Raw genomic sequence first — 21,454 nt, 5'->3', positions numbered from 1 at the left:
GGATTTAATTTTTTTTTTTTGGTCGGTCATGGGGCTTGAAGTCTGGGCTTGGGCCCTTTCCCTAGATCTTTAGCTCAAGGCTAGTGCTCTACCACTTGAGCCCCAGCGCTACTTTCAGATTTAAACTATTTTAAAGAAAGAATTAATTGGTCTTCCTGACAGTATGTGGCACAAGTAATAATAGTAATAATGAGAATAGTAGAAAATGATAAAAGAATTTTTTTGGGGGGGGGTCCGGTCATGGGGCCTGAACTCTGGGCCTCTGTGCTGTCCCTCAGCTCTTCAGCTCAAGGCTAGCACTCTACCACTTGGAGCCACAGCGCCACTTCCGGCTTTTTGCTTATGTGGTGCTGAGGAATCGAACCCAGGACCTTGTGCATGCAAGGCAAGCGCTCTACCACGGAGCCACCTTCTCAGCCTGATAAATTTTTTTTTAGTTTCTGGCTTAAGCAGAGCTGTGTGGTGATTACTGAGAAGGCAAAGCTTGGAGAAAAACAGATTTGGGCCCATGTTACATTGAACTTGGTAGATGATAAATTTGAAGTGCTAGTGTGGCATTTCAATCGTAAAAGTATTCTTTCCTTTAAAGTTTTGTACTTATCCAGCCCAACACTCATCTCCTTCAGATCTCTTCTTTTTCTTACCAGTAAGACCCTCCCTCTGGCCAGCCAAGCTACAATTAAAAGCACATGAACCTCATGCTCTTTTTTTTTTTTTAGCCTATTAGTTTATTGATTGCTTCCTCACTATATGATCTGTGAGATCAGAGATAATCATGTACTGATCACTGCTGTGTCCCCAGCATCTAAATTTAGGGTGTTGAAATACCAAATCACCTAAAGAAAATTTTTTTGTGGGAAATTTTATACATGTGTACATGTACATAGGTTTGCATTGCTTTCTTTCTTTTTTTTTTTGGTCAGTTGTGGGGCTTGAACTCTGATCTTGGGCGTTGTACCTGCGCTCTTCAGCTCACGGTGAGCACTCCACCACTTGAGCCACAGCGCCACTTCGGGTTTTCTGAGTGCCCAGGCTGGCTTTGAATCACCATCCTCAGATCTCAGCTTCCTGAGTAGCTAGGATTACAGGCGTGAGCCACTGGCGCCCAGCTGCATTGCTTTCTTTAAAGGTTAAAAACTGTAATTCATATTGTTTCAATTTTTAGGTTACAACTGATGGAAAACCAAAAATCATTGATATCATTGATACAACAGGAAGTGGTGACGTGAATACTGCTACAGAAGTGGAACCAAAAGATGGAGAAATTGTTGGTCTTTCAGGAAGAGTGCTTAAGGTTAGTGTTAGCTTCTTATTTATTTTATTTCTGTGCTGTTGGGCTGGGAAGGTGGCTCAGTGGTAGAGCACTTGCCTTGCATGCTCAAGGCCCTGGGTTTGATTCCTCAGCACCACATAAGCAAAAAGAAAAAAGCCGGAAGTGGCACTGTGGCTCAAGTGGTAGAGCGCTAGCTGAAGAGCTGAGGGACAGCACCCAGGCCCCTAGTTCAGGCCCCACAATTGGACCCCTAAAAAAAGAAGTTTCTGAGATTTGAGAATCCAGGTGTGACTAAGCTGGATAACCTCCTGTTGTTGTTCTCTGAGAAACTTGCATATCATTGGCTACAGCGAGGCTTAACACACACATGTGTGCGTATGTATGTGTGTGTAGCTGTTAGCAAGCTTATTGGAAGGGTTTGGCATTTCTTGGCCTCTCTACCATGATGCTTTATACCATGGCAGCTATCTTCTCTTAGGGCAAGTAAGAGCCCAGTCCTTTATTAAGTAATTCTGAAAGTGATATCTATCACTTCACTAAATTCTGTTCATTCAGAGTAAGTCAATAATTCCAGTATACATTTGAGGGGAGAGAATCTCATAATACTACAAGATGTGGATCATTAGGACCATGGTAGAAGAAGCTGTTTGCTTTGTTATTAGATAAAACACCTAAAGCTGGAGTTACTTTTTCATGAGGTTGACAAATTCCAATTTTAAGTTTTAAATAGTGGAGAAAGTGATCCCCTATAGTTTGACCTCATCATTTCCTATCCCTTTATAGTTTTATCAGTTCACTTGACTGGAAAGAATATTTATGCCATAATAACTATAGATTTAAATATTTGGCCTTTATTCTGTGTCCTTGCTAGAAAGACTTGAATAAACTAAACATAAAAAATAATTATAGGATGTGGTGCTGTGGATCAAGTAAGTGGTAGAGTGCTCGCCTTGAGCTGAAGAGCACAAGGACAGCGCCCAAGCCCAGAGTTCAAGCCCCATGACGGACAAAGAAAAAAGGAGAGAAATAAACAACTATCACCAAAAATAATTATAAAACAAGCACAAGAGTAGTTATGAGATATTAGCTAAGTGAGTGTAGAGGATGGAAAAAATTGACTATAATTTCTTAGTCTTTTTTAAGCTAATAAAAAGAATTAGATTGGAATGAATTATACTACTTTAGGAAACAGCATTCCTAGTAAGTCAGATTTAGAACCGTATCAGGTATTATTCTTAGTCATTTATTTTTAGATAGCTCTAGTAGCCTGTTTAGAATAAACCATATGAACTGATGTCATTAATGCTCAAAGGTAAAATTACATGGATAATGTCTATATATTCTCATTAAGAAAGGTGAAAACCTTTGATAAGATTAATAAATACATGTTTTTCCAACTTGATGTATTTCTTCAGCACGTTTAAAACAATTAAAAATCTGAAAATATCAAGGGTGAAGCTTGGCATGAAGTTATGTCTCTGTGACTTACATACATGCATAACAAATGTGTATAAGAAAGCTTTCTAAAGAATTGCTAGTGACAGTCTCAAGCTAGACATTACAGTAGAATGGGTAGAATGTTCTGTGTACAAACAAGTCATGGCATCACAGCCCTGAAAGTGAACACATTCTTGCTACATGTTGTGGGCAAATGTTATAAATATCAAAGAATTTCAAATCCTCCAGGCACTACAAAGGAAAGATAAATGAGACTATAAAATTATACAGAAATGAAGTCATTACATAAAGTTCAAAACTAGTTATAACTAAATTTTAAGTAAGTAGTAAGACTGCAAAGAAATTATTACCATGAAAGTTTAAATTGCTTGTAATCTGAGAGAAGGCAAGAAGTTTCTGGGATAATGGTAATGTTCTTTGTCTTTGCTCTTAGCTTTAGTTATGTGTAGTTGTATGTATGTATATATGTATGTTGCCTGTTTTCTTTTGTGCCATTATCGTGGGCTTGAATCTTGAACCTCAGGCGTGCATTCTTGCTGTGGTATTGCTATACATATCGCATGTATATGTGTTCTCTCAGTCTACATTTTTACTTTTAACATAATTTAGCTTGATGAATGCAAGTTCTAAACTTAGTTGAAGCTGGGAACTGGTGGCTCATACCTGGAATCCAAGGTACTCAGGAGACTGAGATCTAAGGATCACAGTTCAAAGCCAGCCCAGGCAGGAAAGTCTATGAGACTCTATCCCCAATTAACTACCCAAAACCAGAAGTAGAGCTGGGCTCAAAGTGATAGAGCACAAGCCTGAGCAAAAGCACTCAGGAGCCAGGCTCCGGTGGCTCACGCCTGTAATCCTAACTACTCAGGAGGCTGAGATCTGAGGATCGCGGTTCAAAGCCAGCCCGGGCAGGAAAGTCTGTGAGACTCTTATCTCCAATAAAACCACTAGAAAACCGGAAGTGGCACTGTGGCTCAACCAGTAGCGTGCTTGCCTGGAGCTGAAGAGCCCAGGGACAGCGCCCAAGCCCAGAGTTCAAGCCCCACGACCGACAAAAAAAAAAAGTGCTCAGGAACAGCACCCAGGCCCAGAGTTCAAGCCCCTTATCAACCCCCTAGAAATAGTTACTTGAAAAATTATCTGTCTTTTCAATAGGATTTTTAACTTATGACTTTTTTGGCACATTGGTCATGAAGATATTCTATATTTCTAAGTCTTTTTCTCTTCATATTTGGTCTAGAATTTGACAAATAGATTTTTTATGCTTGGTTTGAAACAAGAGCCCTATTTTCTTTTTCCATAAGAACCCCCAATGTCCCAGAACCAAGTATTTCTCCAACAATTTTATTTCCTTTTTTTTTTTTTTTTTCCATTTTGCAATCTTCAAAATGTGACCTTCTCATGTCTTTGTCCTTTGTGGTTCCCCCTCCCATTCTAATTGTAGACACATTTTGGAAGGGAACAGCGCTGTGCTTTTTTTTATTTTTAATTGTGTTCATTTAAGTTGAAACTACTTTAAAATGATCACTATTTAACTTCACATATTTTAAGAAAACAACAACAACAAATGTAAAGGGCCAGCCCAGTCACCTTGAATCCCATGGCTAGATTTAGCACCACATGTAGGTGCAATGACAGCTGGAGGAGATGGTGTTCAAGAGCACTGGCATGTGCCAGGCTACAGAGTCTGAAGTCAATTGGAGGAGGGGGAACCTACAAGGATTTTTACTGCTTGGTGCAGTAACACATGATGATATGAGGTGCATTGAAGAAAAAGTTGTTATTTTGGTTTCTTAAGAAGGAAAGAAAGAAAGATAAATAGTAGTTAGAGACATACATGTCTTGAGACATACATGTCTTACTAATTCACTTGGTTATATTGTGGCTACTATAATCATGTTTAAGATAGCTGTTTATTTATTTTCAGCATCCCTGCATTATCCCTGTGGTGTGGTAGAGAGTAAAGGGTGGACTTACAGATGTGGAGAATGTTCTGTAAATTATTTCCTCACCTCCTCAAGTGTGAAAAGTAAAATGAGGTATCAGCATTATTTTAAAAATACTAATAATCTTAGTGGTTTAACGAAGTAGTGTTTTTTGGAACACACTTTTAAACTGAAGCACTGTGTAAATGAAAGGGTTTTTGGCTGAGCAGTCTTTTGTTTATGGATATGAAAAATGAAGCCATAATGATGTTAAGTAAAAACTTGGAATATTAAACCTATTTCTCTTATAGAGGATCAGCTTATTCAGTGTTAGCCATGAAGCACAAATATAAACTACTTTCTACCCCAGGGTGTACCATTGGTATTAGAAAACATTGAGTGAGTGAATGATTTCCCTTTTCTCTGTAGATACCTACAAGCTGGACAAATCCTTCAGGCAAATATCATATTGGCATAAAAAATGGCTATGACTTCTACCCAAAGGCTCTCAAGGAAAGGATACAGGTATGTACAGCCCAGTGGCCATGGTTTGTAAATCTTCCTGAGGCCTTATTCCTATTGAAAGAAATAAAAAGATGTTTCACAATATCTCATTAACTTGGTTCTTTTTTGGTGTTTCTTTTTTGGTACTGGTGATCAAACCCAGACTGTGTTGTACTTGCTAGGTAAAGCACTTTACCACTAAAGCTACATCTTAGCCCCTTATTTTGGAGAGTGGGTGACTTTCAAAAAATTATTGCATAAAGAAAAATTCTGTTAATGGAATGTGACCCACTTAAATTAGTAGTTCTTAATCCTGGACTCATGGTTAAGTTTAAAGAATCTAAATACAATGAAAATATACTCAAACTTTTCTGTGTTTGTGCTTTCTGGGAAGTGGAATGATTTTTCATTTGATTTTTGAAAGACTTTTCTATTTGAAAAGGGTTAAACAGGGTTCACTAGAACTACCAAATTTATTTCTGTTCCTGAAGTCTCTAAGAAAGTTTGCTTCATATTTCTTGCTGTCTGGCTATCTGTCTTATAGTCACCATTGAGTATTAAGTGTAGGGTTATAATCAGAGCACAGCTGCTGACGTGAGGTCTAAGAAGCACAAGGCTGTCATTAGAGAAGGAAGAGCTTAAATAAGAGTGGCGAGGCTCTTGCTTTAAAATAGAACTTCCTTTTAGCACACAAGTGCTTAAAGTGTTCATTCAGTGTCTCTTCTGTCCATTGGGGGAGGGAGGCACCAGCCTTGGTAGGCATTGAGGACTTGAAATCCATGTATAACAGATGATTGGAATGTTAGTTGTATGTAATATTTTAAAGTGTAAGTTTACATAGTAACCATGGCTAGTGGGTACTATATTGGACAGTGCCACATGTAAAATGCTGTGGTGATAGTAGTGATCCAAGTCTAGCAATGCAGTTATAAAACAAGGAATGATACCTACACATCACAGTGGTATATACTTCCTCTGGGGTCTGTAACACAGAATTCGTTATTCTTATGCACATATTTAGTACTATTTTATTTAAAATTTTCAGCTTGAAACAAACATGTTGTGGCTTTGCTATTTAGTACATAAAATTTAATCAATTCCGTTGAAACATATAAAGTGGTTAAGTGGACCCTTCTTTTAGCTTAGTCAAGTTGATTAGTTTTTTAAAAAGGATTCCTTTCACTTGTGTTGGAAGTTACTGAGTGTTAAAGATAATAAAGGTTAATACAAGTCCCAGGAATCTAGAACCCAGGTCAGGAGTAATGAAGACTGAGGGGCCTTGCATGGCCATCCAGTAGTTGTCATCCTCTGCACCCAGCCTTGACTTTCATTGCTTTAGGCATTTTGCAGTGCCAGAGTTGAGAGGTCAGTATTTTCTTCCTTTAAATGACTGAGAATTCAGTTTTTTGCGGTGGTTCTGAATTTTATAGAAGAGAAGGATTTACATTAAACATGGCATGTCTTGGTACTTGCTCTAAAATAGCAGTACGGCATCGTACCTGCTGGCCAATAGGCCTCCGTGTAGACTACTAGCTAGGATTACCTACAGACTTTCCAGTCCCATTGTAAGATCAGTCTTTTGTCTTTGCAGAAAGAACGGAAAGAAAAAATATGGGATCCGGTTCACAGGGTGGCCCTTGCAGAAGCCTGTAGAAAACAGGAAGAATTTGATGTCAGCAACAACGGCACTTCCCAAGTTGGTGCTAAGTTTTTTTTGTTTGTTTGTTTTTTAGACTGCCATAGAGCCTATTTTTTAGAATTCTCAACAAATGCATGAACTACTTTTTCACAGGTTTACTTTTTTCTGTTTATCTCATTACTAGGTTAATATTACTGATTTTTCCTTTATTATTTATTATTTATGTTAATATTTTCAGTGGTTTCAGCCAGTTATTATGAACTGTATTACTTTAGCTGCACTAGGCCTTATCCAAGCCCCTGCTCCTTCCTCCTCCCCAAAGGCAGCCACCATTCTGCCTCCTCTACCCTGTGGAGTGATTTTTCCTACCTTGGGTTTTCTAAAGTGAACTGCACAGGATGTCTTGTTTGGCACTTGTAATGTTAGGGCATCTGTTCACCTCTGGGGCATTATAGTTCATTCTTTCCTCTGTGATAGTCTATTTAGTGGATGTAACACAACTTAACCACTTCAGCTGTTTGGCCAACAGCTACTTGCTTAGTTTTTGTTTTTTTGTCTGTTTATACTAATGTTGCTTTAAATATTCTTCAGTATGTCTTTTGGAGGATGATAAAGTGATCATACTAATTTGTATTCCTAACAGAACTATATGAAAAAACCCACTAATTTTTAATCAATTTATAAATGAAAGTAATTTCTCTATTACAAAAATCATATGTGCTAGTTTCAGCAATTTGGAATGACCAAGTATAATGAAGCAGCAGTGAAAGAAAGCCTTCATACTGCCACGACCAGGAATGTTTACCACAACTTAAGGTTGTGAATTGTTCATTTAATATACCACATTTATCATTTTCCTAATCAAAAATGGACTCTCATTAGCAGTTGTAGACCCACTGCTGGAGAATTATACAAAATACCAGTGCTCATGTCCTAGAAAGAATTAGATTCAAGCCATATGGGAGAGACAGGTGTTTTTAAAGCTCCCAAGGAACATTAATTAAAAGTGCAGCCAATGTTAGGAAAGAAGCAGTGACCTATTCCCATATTCCTGTGTACAAATTTAACTTATATTTGCATGATCTATATAGATTCCTTTCACCATCTGTATAGTTTTCAAATGATTATGTACAATAAAGTTTGGTAACTACTGTCCTGCCAGTCTCAGCCATGAGGATGAGAAACCTGCTCAGGATTGAGTGGCTGATAAATGGCAAAACTGGGTTTGGATTCATATTTCTCAGCTCTAGGGTAGTACATATACCACACTATTTGTAAAATGAAAATTGGTTTTTGAACAGTCTAAACGTTGTTTCTCAGAGGTGGCTAAACATTTCTGTAAACATAACATCATGATTATGCAACATATCATTGTATTATGAAAGTACAGGCAATTTGTAACTGGTGTATGGTTGTATTCCAGTTAAACTTCAGGCTAGATTAAAACACGCTAGACCTGATCCTGGTCCACACAACACAATTTTCAACTTCTACCAGAGCTTACTAGTTATGTAATGAGTACAAGTTTTTGTACTCAAACTGTAATTGGTTATTTTTGACAAGGTTTTGTATTGCCCCTTTATGTTCTGTTTAAGCATGCCATGTCCATGATGGTTTCATGCTCTTGTTAGAGAAGAGTCTGGGGGAGGGGGTGCGTGTTATTTAATGTGTTGATACTCTGTTTAGTTTCATGACCACAAAGCTAAAATAAAATCCCATTAAGTCCTTGCCCCATTAAATCCTTCTATGTACATAAAACTTTTCTTTCTTTTTTTTTTTTTTTTTTTTTGGTTGTGGGGCCTGAACACTGGGCCTGGACGCTGTCCCTCTGCTCTTCAGCTCAAGGTTAGCACTCTACCACTTGAGCCACAGCACCGCTTCCAGCTTTTTCTGTTTATGTGGTGCTAAGGAATCAAACCCAGGGCCTCATGCATGCAAGGCAAGCACTCTACCACTGAGCTACCTTCCCAGCCCTATACATAACACTTTTAAAGAAATTCAGATATTTTATGTACTTGATTATTTTAGTTCTTGAAAAGTAAATTGGATATAAAGATGATAACATATTTTATAACAAATTGAAGGCAAGGGGAGGGAATGAATGAATGAGAGACTAAAAGAACTCTTAACTATTTCATTTACAAATTGCTACTGCTTCATTGAATTGAACTACATAGATGTTAAAAAAAATTCTTATAAAACTTTTTACCAGGGTAAAGTGACTTTTCTGTTGGTCAACCACTGTCTGGTCATTTGTTAGCAGGACTTAAAAGCACAAAATGTCCTAATATTGATCTACTTTCTTTTTTTTAAATCTATTTTCTAATTAGGCAAATAAACTAATTAAGGAAGAGCTTCAGAGTCAAGTGGAATTGCTAAATTGTTTTGAGAAAAAGTATAGTGATCCTGGTCCTGTTTATGACTGCTTGGTGTGGCATGATGGTGAAGCTTGGAGGTAAATTTCATGTATTTTAGATGCTATTTTGAGAAACTTATTTCCTTAGTTATAATAGGTGGTTGATGATAGGTATTCACAATAGTGTTTATCATTGCACCTGAACAATTTGAAAGTCACTGCATTTACTACAAAAGAATGTCAAAGGAGGAAAGTTGGGTGATGATGTTTTAAATAGAGACAGGGTAATGAGTCAAAAGAGGCACTGTAACAGTGATTGAAGGCTGAGTTGGAATCTTCCAACTTTGAATACAACACTTAAACCTTTCTAAACCTGTTTCCTTGTCTATTTATGTGATTGTAGTATGTATAAATGTCTTATGAAAATTAAACTTAGTCTTCCCAGATACAGTAAGGAATCAGTAAATGTAAGCTATTCTGCAGTTATTTCTGCTACCATCCACAAGTAATAATGTGACTTACCCTGAGTTACATTATTTGGTTTCTTTTTCAGTGCTTGTAAAGAGCAGATGTGTTTCTTGTAGTTGGAGTTTTCTTCTTGCATTACTATCTACATGAAAGCAAATGTGCTCTGAATACAGATGAGTCCTGTTTATGTTTTAGAGAACCCCACAATAAGAAGCCAGGACTCTTCTTTGAACCCTGTAACTAAGAAGCATTTGCAATATGAATCCCTACACAAAGGCCATACGGATTATGACATCATTGCTTGATAACTGTTGAGACTGCTCACTTTTACCACTCAGCCTTCTAAAGGAAGAGCTTTCTTCCGGCTTATGCCTTGTTTGCTACTATTTAATGAGAAGTTCTATTTTACATGGAAGGGTTAATAAGATATGTGTTTGAATCCAAACAGTATTTTGTGTGTGTGTTCAGATAGGCTATTTTGGTTTGCTTGTGTGCAGGCATACACAGGTGTTGAAATTTTCCCCCTAAGTTTTATACAGAAAGTGTTCATCACAGTGTTTATAAAATAAAGTCATTTACACGTATAGTTCAGAATGTCTTAGTATATGTGCCCTTGGTGTACTATTGAACTGATTATTACTTCATTAAGCAGACTGGAATGAGTTGGTGTGGGAGAACGAGATAAGGCAAAATGTAAGGACGATGCTAAATGCAAAACTACAGAAGGAGTTAGATATGAAAATGTTAATAGGAATTGGAGAGTATTTGCTATGATTCTGAAATCACTACAAATTAGTTTTCTCCTTAGCTCTTAGCTTAGAATAAAGAGCAGGGTGCCATTTATGTTTACAGAAGACTTTCTGGATGAAGTGATTCTTTTGTTTGTTGATGTCTATTACCTTTAGAATTTTGGTGTTAGAAATGAAATTCAATCAAAAATTAAATGAAATAAAATTGGAAGCCCTGGGGAACTTTTTAGAAAATTGTAGTTTAATTTATGCAGCAAAATTATTCTTTCAGGTGGTTCTTGTTTGCATGACATAATCAGTGCTGTAGTTCTCTGCTGCTCCTAGGTCATGGGCCTGGGTGCTGCCTCTGAGGTTCTGTGTTCAAGGCTAGCACTCTACTACTTGATCCACAGCTCTGCTTCTGGCTTTTTGGTGGTCAGTTGGAGATAAGAGTCTCATGGACTTTCCCACCGAGGAGTGGCTTTAACCATAGTCCTCAGATCTCAGCCTCTCTAGTAGCTAAGATTATAGGTGTGGGCCACTGGCACATGGCTTAAGGTCCAAAATTTGTAAAAGAGAATCTTGAGGATCCCAAAGTTCCTAAGGAAAATTTAGGTATTATCTGTGTTCTTGCTTCTACTTTTGAAATGTCAACTTCCTTTCTTTTTTTTTTTTCTTTTGTTGGTTGTGGGGCTTGAACTCTGGGCCTGGGCGCTGTCCCTCAGCTCTCCACATCAAGGCTAGTGCTCTACCACTTGAGCCACAGCACCTCATGCATGCAAGGCAAGCACTCTACCACTGAGTCACCTTCCCAGCCCCTTAACAGCTGCTTTTTAAATTAAACCAACCAAACTTTCTGAAAGTTATAATTTTTGAACACTTTCATGTTTGCCCTCTGTGGAGTTCATGAAATCATTGACTACTTAAACTTTGATGGGATGCTTATATTGTTGATTTCGATACTGATTGTAAGAATCTGGTGTATGAAAAATGCATCACTATATTTTTATTAATGTTGATTCATTAGTTCTTTCACCATTTGGTCAGTATTTATTAAGTAGATTCTTTGTACCAAATAAACTTGATAGAAGCTATTCCATGCTCCAGATTCTGCAAAGCATGGAACCAGTCTGGGAAGTAGCACCATTTTAGTTGAGACATTAAACTCTTAGCTAAGCAAAGAGGATGAGAAAGGACTTTAAAGATGGAAAGATCAGAAGCCATTGGACAAAGTGTAAGGATTTTAGTATGGCCATAGAATTTTATTTGGGAGGTAGGGGTGGGGAGTGTAGTTGTGGAGGTGTGAGGGAAAGGATGATAGGGGAAAAACAAAGAAGGAAGCAACAATGCTGGATAGGAAATGTACTCATTACCTTGCTCATGTAACTAACCCCTCTGTACAGTATTTTTACAATAAAAAACTTATTTAAAAAAAATTTTAGCTGCGTGTTGGTGGCTCACGCCTGTGATCCTAGCTACTTAGGAGGCTGAGATCTGAGGATCACAGTTCAAAGCCAGCCTGGGCAGGAAAGTCCATGACACTCTTATCTCCAGTAAAACCACTAGAAAACCGGAAGTGGCACTGTGGCTCAAGCAGTAGAGGTCTCGCCTTGAGCTGAAGAGCTGAGGTACAGCACCCAAGCCCAGAATTCAAGCCCCACGACCAACAACAACAAAAAAGAATTTTATTTTATTTTTGCCAGGGCCTAGGCACTGTCCCTGACCCTTCTTTTGCTCAAGGCTAACACTTTACCACGTGAGCCATAGCACTACTACTGGCTTTTTGTTGTGTTTTGTTTTACTTATATGGTACTAAGGAATAGAACTCAGGGCTTCATGCATGCAAGGCAAGCACTCTACCCCTAAGCCACCTTCCCAGCCCTTTATGGGGTATTTTGTGAGGGAAGACACAGGGGAGTAAGTAGAAGTTTGATAATGTGGGACCTTACAGAGGTTCAGCTTGGTAAAACACAATTTTTGTTTTAAAAAATGTGTTCCAAAGCTAGATGCTGGTGGCTCATGCCTAAGAGACTCATATCTCCAGTTAACCACCCAGAAAAGGAATTGGAGGTATGATTCAAGTGCTAGAGTACTTTGCTTGAGTAAAAAAGTTCAGGGACATTATCTGGGCCCTGAGGGCAAGCTTTAGGACCTGCACCAAAAAACAGAAATGAAAAAGTGTGTTGTAACATAACACTTATCTTTAGATGCTGTGCACCCCATTTGTGACTTTTTAATATTGGAATTATTTACTTAGACTACCAAATTTTGAAATATGTCTTTAAAATTGAAAACATGGCAGAGAAAGCTTAGGCAGAAGGACAGCCATAAAGTTACATAGAAAATGCATATGCCTAACACTTTGATAATTGCTCGTTTGTTTGGACTGTGAGACTGAAGTCTGATAAGAGTTCATCTAGGTTGAGGACACGTGTATAGGCTTCTGGATTCACATAGGAGAAAGTGAGTTTAGGCTTTGTCTAAACCGTCCTATAGTATACAATTCCAGCCTAAGTTTTGGATCTAAGTTCTTTGGTGGCCAGATCATTTTTCTACTGAAGGGCAGTGTTGTTGAGCAATCTGTGCATGTTTTAAGCAGTGATTCCTAGAAACTCTCTTGTCTAGGCCTTAACTGCTGACTCAGAAATAAAGGAATCTAGTTACTGTGTTTGAGTGAAAGGATGAATAGGTAACTCAGACTTATGTGTCATTCAGGGTAAGAAAATTGGTAAAAATTGAATAACTGTTTTTCTCACTTAACAGAGCCTGCATTGATTCCAATGAAGATGGAGATTTGAGTAAATCCACAGTTTTGAGAAACTACAATGTGGCCCAAGAATATGGCTCTTTTGGCACAGCTGAGATGTTGAATTATTCTGTTAATATTTATGATGAGGGAAATCTGCTCTCCATTGTGACTAGTGGAGGTATTCTCTTTTTTATTTACTAATGAGAGATGGTAATGGAGTAGAATAATAAAATCCTATAGTGCAAAGCAGCCTTTTACAGAATTTAATCTGGAGATTCCCAACTAAAAGACTACAGGCATGAGCCACCGGTGCCTGGCTTCTTCAACTTCTTCCACCTGCATTCCAAGCAACCATTGTACTGCTTTCTGTTACTCTGAATTACTTCGTATTTCTTACACTTTTTTTCTCACTCTACACACACACACACACACACACGAACGCACGCACACACACACACACAGTTTGCTCCTTATTGCTGAGCAGCATTTATCACATGGGTATATTCATACACACACACACACAGTTTGCTCCTTATTGCTGAGCAGCATTTATCACATGGGTATATTCACACACACACACACACACACACACACACACAGTTTGCTCCTTATTGCTGAGCAGCATTTATCACATGGGTATATTATTTTTTCACCTACTTGTAGATTGTTGATCTTTTTAAAATAGGTTGGTGGTTTGCCTCCTCTGTTCCCACAGAGGGTGGAAGCTGCTGATGGCCTTCATCTTGCCTGCTCCCAGGGTCCTTGGTCTTCCCTTAGGATGGCCACTCTGACTGGTGGGTGGTGGTGATAAGATTTTTTTGAGGGGAAACTAAACACTAAAATTTTGCTTTGCTATTTTTAACTGGAAAACGTAAATGAGAATTAGAAATATTGGGTATGTATTTTCTTGCATGTCAACCTTTGCTGTCCAGAGCAGGAGAGTCTCAGCTTTGTGGAGACCTACTTTGAAGGGTCCTGGAGCTCTGCTTCTCCACTCTTCCCACATAATAGGCCCATTGTCATTTATCATTGTACTTGTATTGCTTGTTTATGTGTTTTTTAAATAAGTTTTTCATTGTGAAAATACTGTACAGAGGAGTTACAATCACATGAGCAAGGTAATGAGTACATTTCTTACCAAGGATTGTGGTCTCCTCCTTTGTCTTTTTCTCCTACTATCCCTTCCCTCCCATCTCCACAACTACATCTCCCCCCTCCCCTTTCCGCCTAAATTGTAAAGTTCATTTTTCGACATAGAATCTTGTACATTTCATTGTTGTAATGGGTCAACCTGTGTCCCTATTTAAGCAACTTGTTTTTTCCTTTCCACTCTCCAAATTATACCAACATCAAATACTGTGAAAACAGGGGTTATACCATGGGGGAGAGACATACAAAGCAACAACAAAAATTACATGGTACCTTATAAATATGTTAGAAACAATAGCAAGAAAGACAAAACCACTTGTGTCCTTATCTTGGGGTTCATTTTGCTTAACATCATCTTATCTGACCTTTTCTGCTTGTCTTAGATATATACTAGTTATTGCAATTAAGGGAAACCATGGGACCTATGTTTCTTTGGGCCTGGCTTACTTCACTTAATGTAATTTTTTCCAAGTCTTTGCATTTCCTAACAAATGGGGCAATGTCATTCTTTCTGATGGAGGCATAGAATTCCATTGTGTATATATACCACATTTTCTTGATACATTCATCTACTGAGGGGCATCTGGGTTGGTTCCATATGTGTTTGTTTTGATAGTAATGAGATATTTCTATATTCATGCCTTAAGAAACTTTTTCACTTGGGGGGAAAAAGTCTACGTTCTGTTTTTGCTTTACTTTATTCATATAGGATATATATGCAGGATATTATATAAATCACAAGTTGGATACTTAATGAATTATGCTAAAATGGATAATTGTTGGTAGCACCACCTAGATCAAGAATTAGAACATTACAAAGCCTGCTTCGTGTTCTTGTTCTCAGTAACCCTCAGCAAGTCAGCTGATTAACTGTGTCCTGATTTTCTATTACTATGTTACTTTTTACCATATACTGTTTGTCTACATCAGAAATGATAAAATAGCAGGCAATTTCACATGATTTAGCCTTTCATTTATAGAAATCTATGCATTCATTAGTATTTCTATATATAAATGAAATGACTGAAACTGTTTGAATGGGAGTTCAGTTCAATCTTATTTTTGTTTCATTTTCATAATACATAGAAACAATTCATATTTATAGCTCTAGTGATCAATTTTGTGAATTGATATACCATATATTCATTTACTGTTAATGGATCAGGTTTAGATTTTGAATTCTACAAATAATGCTTCAGGACATTTTGATGGATATGTTGTATTCTTGTGCACACATTTCTCTGAAATGTCGCTCATGTTAGGATCCCTGAGTCAATGAGTTGTGTTCTTGTGCACACATTTCTCTGAAATGTCGCTCATGTTAGGATCCCTGAGTCAATGAGTTGTGCCTAGGTTGAGCTTTTACTCTCACAAGCAGCATGTGATATATGATCCTGTCCACACTTGGTATTGTCAGTCTTTAAAATTTTAGCTATCCTGAAAATATGTAGAGGTATCTCCTTACGGCTTTCATTTGCAATTCCCCAGATCACTAAGGAAATTAAGCATCATTTCATAGGTTTGTCTGATGTGTGGAAATGGCTTCTTTTGTGAAATACGTTTTATTAAGTAGTTGTGCGAAGGGATTTCAGTTCCAGAAGTGAGTGTATGAGTACAGTGCATCTTAATCACTGTCACCCCTGGGACTTGTATTTTGCTCTCCATGAACAGAATAGAATTCCGGGTAGCAAAAAGTAAATGTGAAAGTTTTCTCTTTGTGAATTATTATTATTATTACTTAGGATTAATTAGATCAGGATATATTTTTACTTGGCTATTTAAACCAGGATTAATGTGCAGGTTTTATTAATGGTTAAATTTTTCATATGTGTGAGGATGTCCCTCTTTCTCCCCCATATATACTTCCTGCCTCTAGGAGCTCATGGTACACATGTAGCCAGTATAGCAGCTGGACATTTTCCAGAAGAGCCTGAACGGAATGGAGTAGCTCCTGGTGCTCAAATTCTTTCCATCAAGATCGGTGATACACGGCTTAGTACTATGGAAACAGGCACGGGCCTCATCAGAGCTGTGAGTATTTATGAATTATTGATTGATATAGATACAGATTAGTCATTGATGTTTGTAGAAGTTTAGTGAACCATATTTGGTATATGAGAACTTTGCTTATAATAAAATGTTTATCATCTTAAGATTATTTTTCTTTAAAATTATCAGGAAAATTATTTGTAAAAAATGTTGGTTTTATCCATCATTGCTAGTAAAACCACACTAATAAGCAATTTTGAGATACTTTTTGAAAAGACGTCTTAGCCAGCTCACTCCTATCAGCTAAAAGATATTTAAAACTTCACAGATACTCTGTACTTTATTTTATCATATGACCTTAATGGTTTTAAAGCCTCTGTCTCTTTCCTCTCCTAATCCCACTTATTCCTATAAATAATAGCTTTTTGTTTTTATTTTTACTACTTATGCTACTGTATCTCCTTCTACCTCTTCTGTTTATCATGATATGCCTAGAAGTCATTTTTAAATAAGAATATGCGTGGTTAAGAAACTTTAATGGTCAGGCCCTGGGAGCTCATGTTGATAATCCTACTGCTAAGGAGGCTGAGATCTGAGGATCACACTTGGAAGCCAGCCCAGGCAGGAAAGTCTATGAAACTCTTATCTCCAATAAACTACTCAGAAAAAGCCGGAACTGGATCTATGGCTCAAGTGGTAAAGTGCTAGATATGAACAAAAGAAGCTCAGGGATAGCACCCATGTTTAGAGTTCAAGCTCCTGGACTGTCAAAAACTTTACTAATTTGTTTCTAGAAACTTCTGCCTAAACTAGACTCTTAATTTTTTTAATAGATGATAGAAGTTATAAATCATAAGTGTGATCTTGTCAACTACAGCTATGGAGAAGCAACTCACTGGCCAAATTCTGGGTGAGTGTTTTTGACAGTTGTTGACACTAGTCTGATGAAGATCATTAGATGTTTTAAGTAAATAAATGTCATAGTTAAAAAACAACAGTCATGTACTTACCTATGTGTTTCCTATACCTCAGAACTCCCACTCATGACCTTTGATGTCAGTACCAGTGATTGATTATATCTGAAATCTCAGCACTGCACTCTTCAGTGGCTATAGTAGCTCTGAGGCTCACACCCCTCAAGCCCTGTGGTTTTTGGTTTTGTTTGGATTTTTGTTTGTTTTCACTTCTGACTCTACTGTATGCTCCCTTTGTTAGCCAGTATAGATCTGTCAGATCTCCTGGACTGTTGTTAGCTGTGCTTAATAATTTCATTCCACAATCACCTTCCTCAATAATACTTGCCTGACAGACAACCAGGATTGTTCTGTTCCCTTCATCCACCCTGCACATTGGTTGTATATCTTCACCTCCTAATCCACTTCCATTTCTCATCTCTCTGTGTGTTTCCCCATCCACCAGCCTTCTTCCCTCTTCCTGGGTGGTGTTATCAGTGTTGTGGTTTATCAGTGATCTGGTAAAACTTTTTTAACTTTTCTTCATTGTGAGGGTTATTTGAAATTACCTGCTTTAGAGCATTTACTTCCTGGTCATCTCTCCCTCCCAAGACACTAAACAATACTAGTCTTCTGGTTTCTAAAACTTTATAAAGTCTTGTAAAAATGAAAGTTTTCCAGAGCTATAGCCTGTACTTTCCTGTTACTAAGTCACGTTTACTTTTCTCAAATAACTGCTATGGGTTCTTGGGAGACATCACTATACTGCACTTGAAGTATGTACCCATGATCTCCAGTCATTCATCCTGTGTAGACTTGCCTCTTATTTGCTTGTGCTTCATGATTGATTGTCATCTAAATGTATTTTTTTCTACTTCTTTTGTGAGATTGAGTCTGGGGTCTCCTTATGTGTATAATGCAAATGCTCTGCCATTTGAGCCACATCCCAGCCCTTATTGAGATGGGATCTCCCTACTGTCTTGCCTGGGCTGGCTTAAACTTTAGATCCTCTTGCCTCTGCCTCCTAAGTAGCTTGTTTTTTGTTTTCCTTGCTACTAACGATACGAGCTCTTTTTGTCAAATTATTCCTAGCCAAAAATAGATGTAGGCCTCCCTTGAGAAGTTTTTTTTTCCCCCCTGAATATATTAAAGGGGAGTCTAGAAATAAAAACATGTATTGCCCCATTATCCAGTCACTTCTAAAGTGTTAGTAATTTGCAGTATATCTTCCAAAACACCCTTTTGCATCCAGCATTTTCCCCACAGTTATTCTAGACTTATAACTACTCTTCCATACTAAAACCCAACTACGGCATGACATTTCAGCAGGCTGTATGTTTCATTGCAAGCAAACCTGCCAGCCCTTACAGAATCATATTTAATGACGATTTTTGTTCTGTGTGTGTATGTGTGTACCTAAATGTATATGTATTATATAAAACAGACACATAATACACATGCTTTAAGAATAGAGGCAGAGTAGGTATAGTTTTAGAAAGCCTACTGTTTCCAAAGCATACTCTCCTATTTATTGCTGCTGTTTTGGTCCTATAAGTTAGAACCCACACTATAATTATTTTTTTGAATTGATGCTGATCTGTGGCTTGAACACAGAGCCTGAGTGCTGTCCTTTGACTTTTTGCTCAAGGCTAACAAAACCACTGGAGGCACAGTTCACTTTCAACTTCTTAGACATTCACTGGAAATAAGAGTCTCACAAACTTTCCTGCCCAGGCTGGCTCTGAACTGAAATCCTCAGATTTCAGCCCCCTCTGAGTAGCTAGAATTATAGGCATGTGCCACCAACAATCATTGTAATTTGATTTTGATATAAATTTTATAAATGAGACAGTTCTGTTTGTTCAAAGAGGCTGTTCTTTTTCAGGAGGATCTGTGAAGTAATCAATGAAGCAGTATGGAAGCACAATATCATCTATGTTTCTAGTGCTGGAAACAATGGTCCTTGCCTGTCCACAGTGGGCTGTCCAGGTGGAACCACATCAAGTGTTATAGGTAAGTTCCTATTTTGAGAGATAGAAGGTTTTATTACACCCCCCCCCCCACACACACACACAGAAAGGGCAAATAGTAGGCTTAGGCAGCGGGGATTGCAAGATAGAGGCTGTCCTGGAAAGCAAAGCATTGAACCCTGTTAATCATATGCTGATTGTCTCTCCCATACCTAACACTGTAGGCCTTCAGAAGCTAGCTTATCCAGAATTTACTACAATTTAAAGAAGATCAGAATAAGTGCTTTCATAGAAGCATACATGTGCATTATTTAATCTACATAATATCCTGGAAGTTATTTTTATAATCAGAAGCAGTGCACTTGATATAATGTAGATCTCCATTGTTTCCTTGTCGGTTTTTAGCTCCGTTGCAAGAGTGGATTTACTCACATAAGTAAGCCAGGCACTGGTGGCTCATGCCTCTAGTCCTAGATACTCAGGATACTCCTAGATACTCCTAGATACTTTTCCTGCCCAGGTAGGAAAAGCCGTGAGACTCTTCAATAAAAGCCACCAGAAAACTGGAAGTGGGGCTGTGGCTCAAGTGGTAGAGCACTTACCTTGAGCTGAAGAGCTGAGGGACAGCGCCCCAACCCCTGAGTTCAAGCCCCATGACCGACCAAAAAAACCCAAAAAACTCCACATAAATAGTGAATGAATTTCCTTGGGAAAATTAGGGTATACTGGGTACATTTTGCTTTGTTTTGTTAATAAAACCCATCCCACAGGTGTTGGTGCTTATGTTTCCCCTGATATGATGGTGGCGGAGTACTCACTACGGGAGAAATTACCTGCAAATCAATATACATGGTCTTCAAGAGGTCCAAGGTTGGTGATAGGATCATTGCATATATTTAGTTAAACTATAAGCTTTTGAGGCTTATGACATTGCCAAAGCTGCCTATGAATGTTTTTGCTTTTGAACTTAGAACTACTTTGAACATTTTGGGTGAAACCCAATATTAAGCAAGTTCTGACTTAAAACTAAAATCTGTTTTAGTTCTCTGTTACCTGTTGATTCCAGGAACTAATCGTCTTTCCCGAGAGGTATATTAAGTCCTAACTTTTATTATGACATCAGTGAGTATGGGAGCCCAGTGTAAAACAAATCACTTTACCTCTTCAATATTAATTTAGAAGCAGAATAGACTTTGAATTTAGTGCAGCAAGTATGTTACTGTCTGAAGTGGCCAAGGCATAAACAGTTCGTGATCTGAGTTGAGAATGCCAGCATAGGGTGCTGGGACCCATAGAGTGGAACAGTCATTTGAGCCTTTCATGGAGGAGACAGTATTGGAATCAGCCTTGTAGGGTTGACAGAGGTTGACAGAGAAAGTATGTCTATATGTTAAGATTTTAACTGTCTATGTGTTAAGATTTTAACGTAAAACATGATGCTAAACTAATTTAGTGATTTAGGGAGGAAAAAGCTTGTACTTGGGTATATTTGAACTATAGATAGTAGGGTATTGAAAGATAAGATTAGAAGATTGATTGGAATCACATCAAATATGATAATGTTAAATTCTCTTGAGTTATGGGTGTCCTCCTAGTCTTTCCTAGGTAATTTAAGAAGCAAACTAAACTAGTTTTCTACAAACTGATGTGTGTAGTTTGTTGGCAAACTAATGTTTGTCACTGTAACCCGTCAGGCTGTGTGTCTTCTGTAACCAGAAAGCTTTGTTTTTTACCTACACCTTGGTGTTTTAGTGATAAGAACTGAAGGTCAGCATTAGTTTTATGTGTTAAATTATATGTTAAATTATTAAATGTGTTACTCATAAATTGATTTTAAAATGAAATTTCATGTTTTAGTCATTACATGCCAGGTGCTGGTGGCTCACAACTGTAATCCTAGCTACTCAGGAGGTTGAGATCTGAGGATCAAAGTTTGAAGCCAGCTGGGAACAAGAGACTCTTCAAGACTCTTATCTCCAGTTAACCACTCAAAAACTGGGAGTTGAGCACTAGCTCCAAGCAAAAGAGCTCAGAGACAGTACCAAGGCCCTGAGTTCAAGCCCTATAACCAACAATTTTTTAAAATTTATTAACAAAAACCCAAGTTGTAATATTACTGCATAGATTTAGTTTATTAGGATATGAAATACAAAACATGGACTAATAATTATTGGACCCTAAATATTTGATAGTACTCTTTGGTAGCTAGTGCTCCTCTATCAGTGTTGAACTTAGGTATTCAGTATCTGTTTTTATGTTACCAACGGAGTATACATGGAGGTTGAGATTGTAT

The 21,454-nt window shown here is 37.8% G+C and overlaps 1 protein-coding gene across 3 annotated transcripts in view; it reads left to right on the top strand.

The window, feature by feature from the left end:
- Positions 1 to 21,454, top strand: part of Tpp2 (tripeptidyl peptidase II) — a 62,246-nt gene that overhangs the window by 6,965 nt on the left and 33,827 nt on the right. For all 3 annotated transcript variants that reach the window (XM_013023006.1, XM_013023005.1, XM_013023007.1), the window contains exons 2-10: positions 1,166 to 1,294; positions 5,086 to 5,181; positions 6,752 to 6,856; positions 9,130 to 9,254; positions 13,115 to 13,278; positions 16,126 to 16,280; positions 17,072 to 17,148; positions 19,077 to 19,204; positions 19,932 to 20,031. In XM_013023006.1, coding sequence (XP_012878460.1) covers positions 1,166 to 1,294; positions 5,086 to 5,181; positions 6,752 to 6,856; positions 9,130 to 9,254; positions 13,115 to 13,278; positions 16,126 to 16,280; positions 17,072 to 17,148; positions 19,077 to 19,204; positions 19,932 to 20,031 — 1,079 coding nt within the window. The remainder of the gene's footprint in view (positions 1 to 1,165; positions 1,295 to 5,085; positions 5,182 to 6,751; positions 6,857 to 9,129; positions 9,255 to 13,114; positions 13,279 to 16,125; positions 16,281 to 17,071; positions 17,149 to 19,076; positions 19,205 to 19,931; positions 20,032 to 21,454) is intronic.

Source organism: Dipodomys ordii, unplaced genomic scaffold (genome assembly GCF_000151885.1).
Source record: "Dipodomys ordii isolate 6190 unplaced genomic scaffold, Dord_2.0 Scaffold65, whole genome shotgun sequence".
In the NCBI taxonomy this organism is placed as follows: Eukaryota; Metazoa; Chordata; class Mammalia; order Rodentia; family Heteromyidae; genus Dipodomys; species Dipodomys ordii.
Note: the sequence above shows the minus strand (reverse complement) of the source record. Positions and strands in the feature narration are given on the sequence as shown.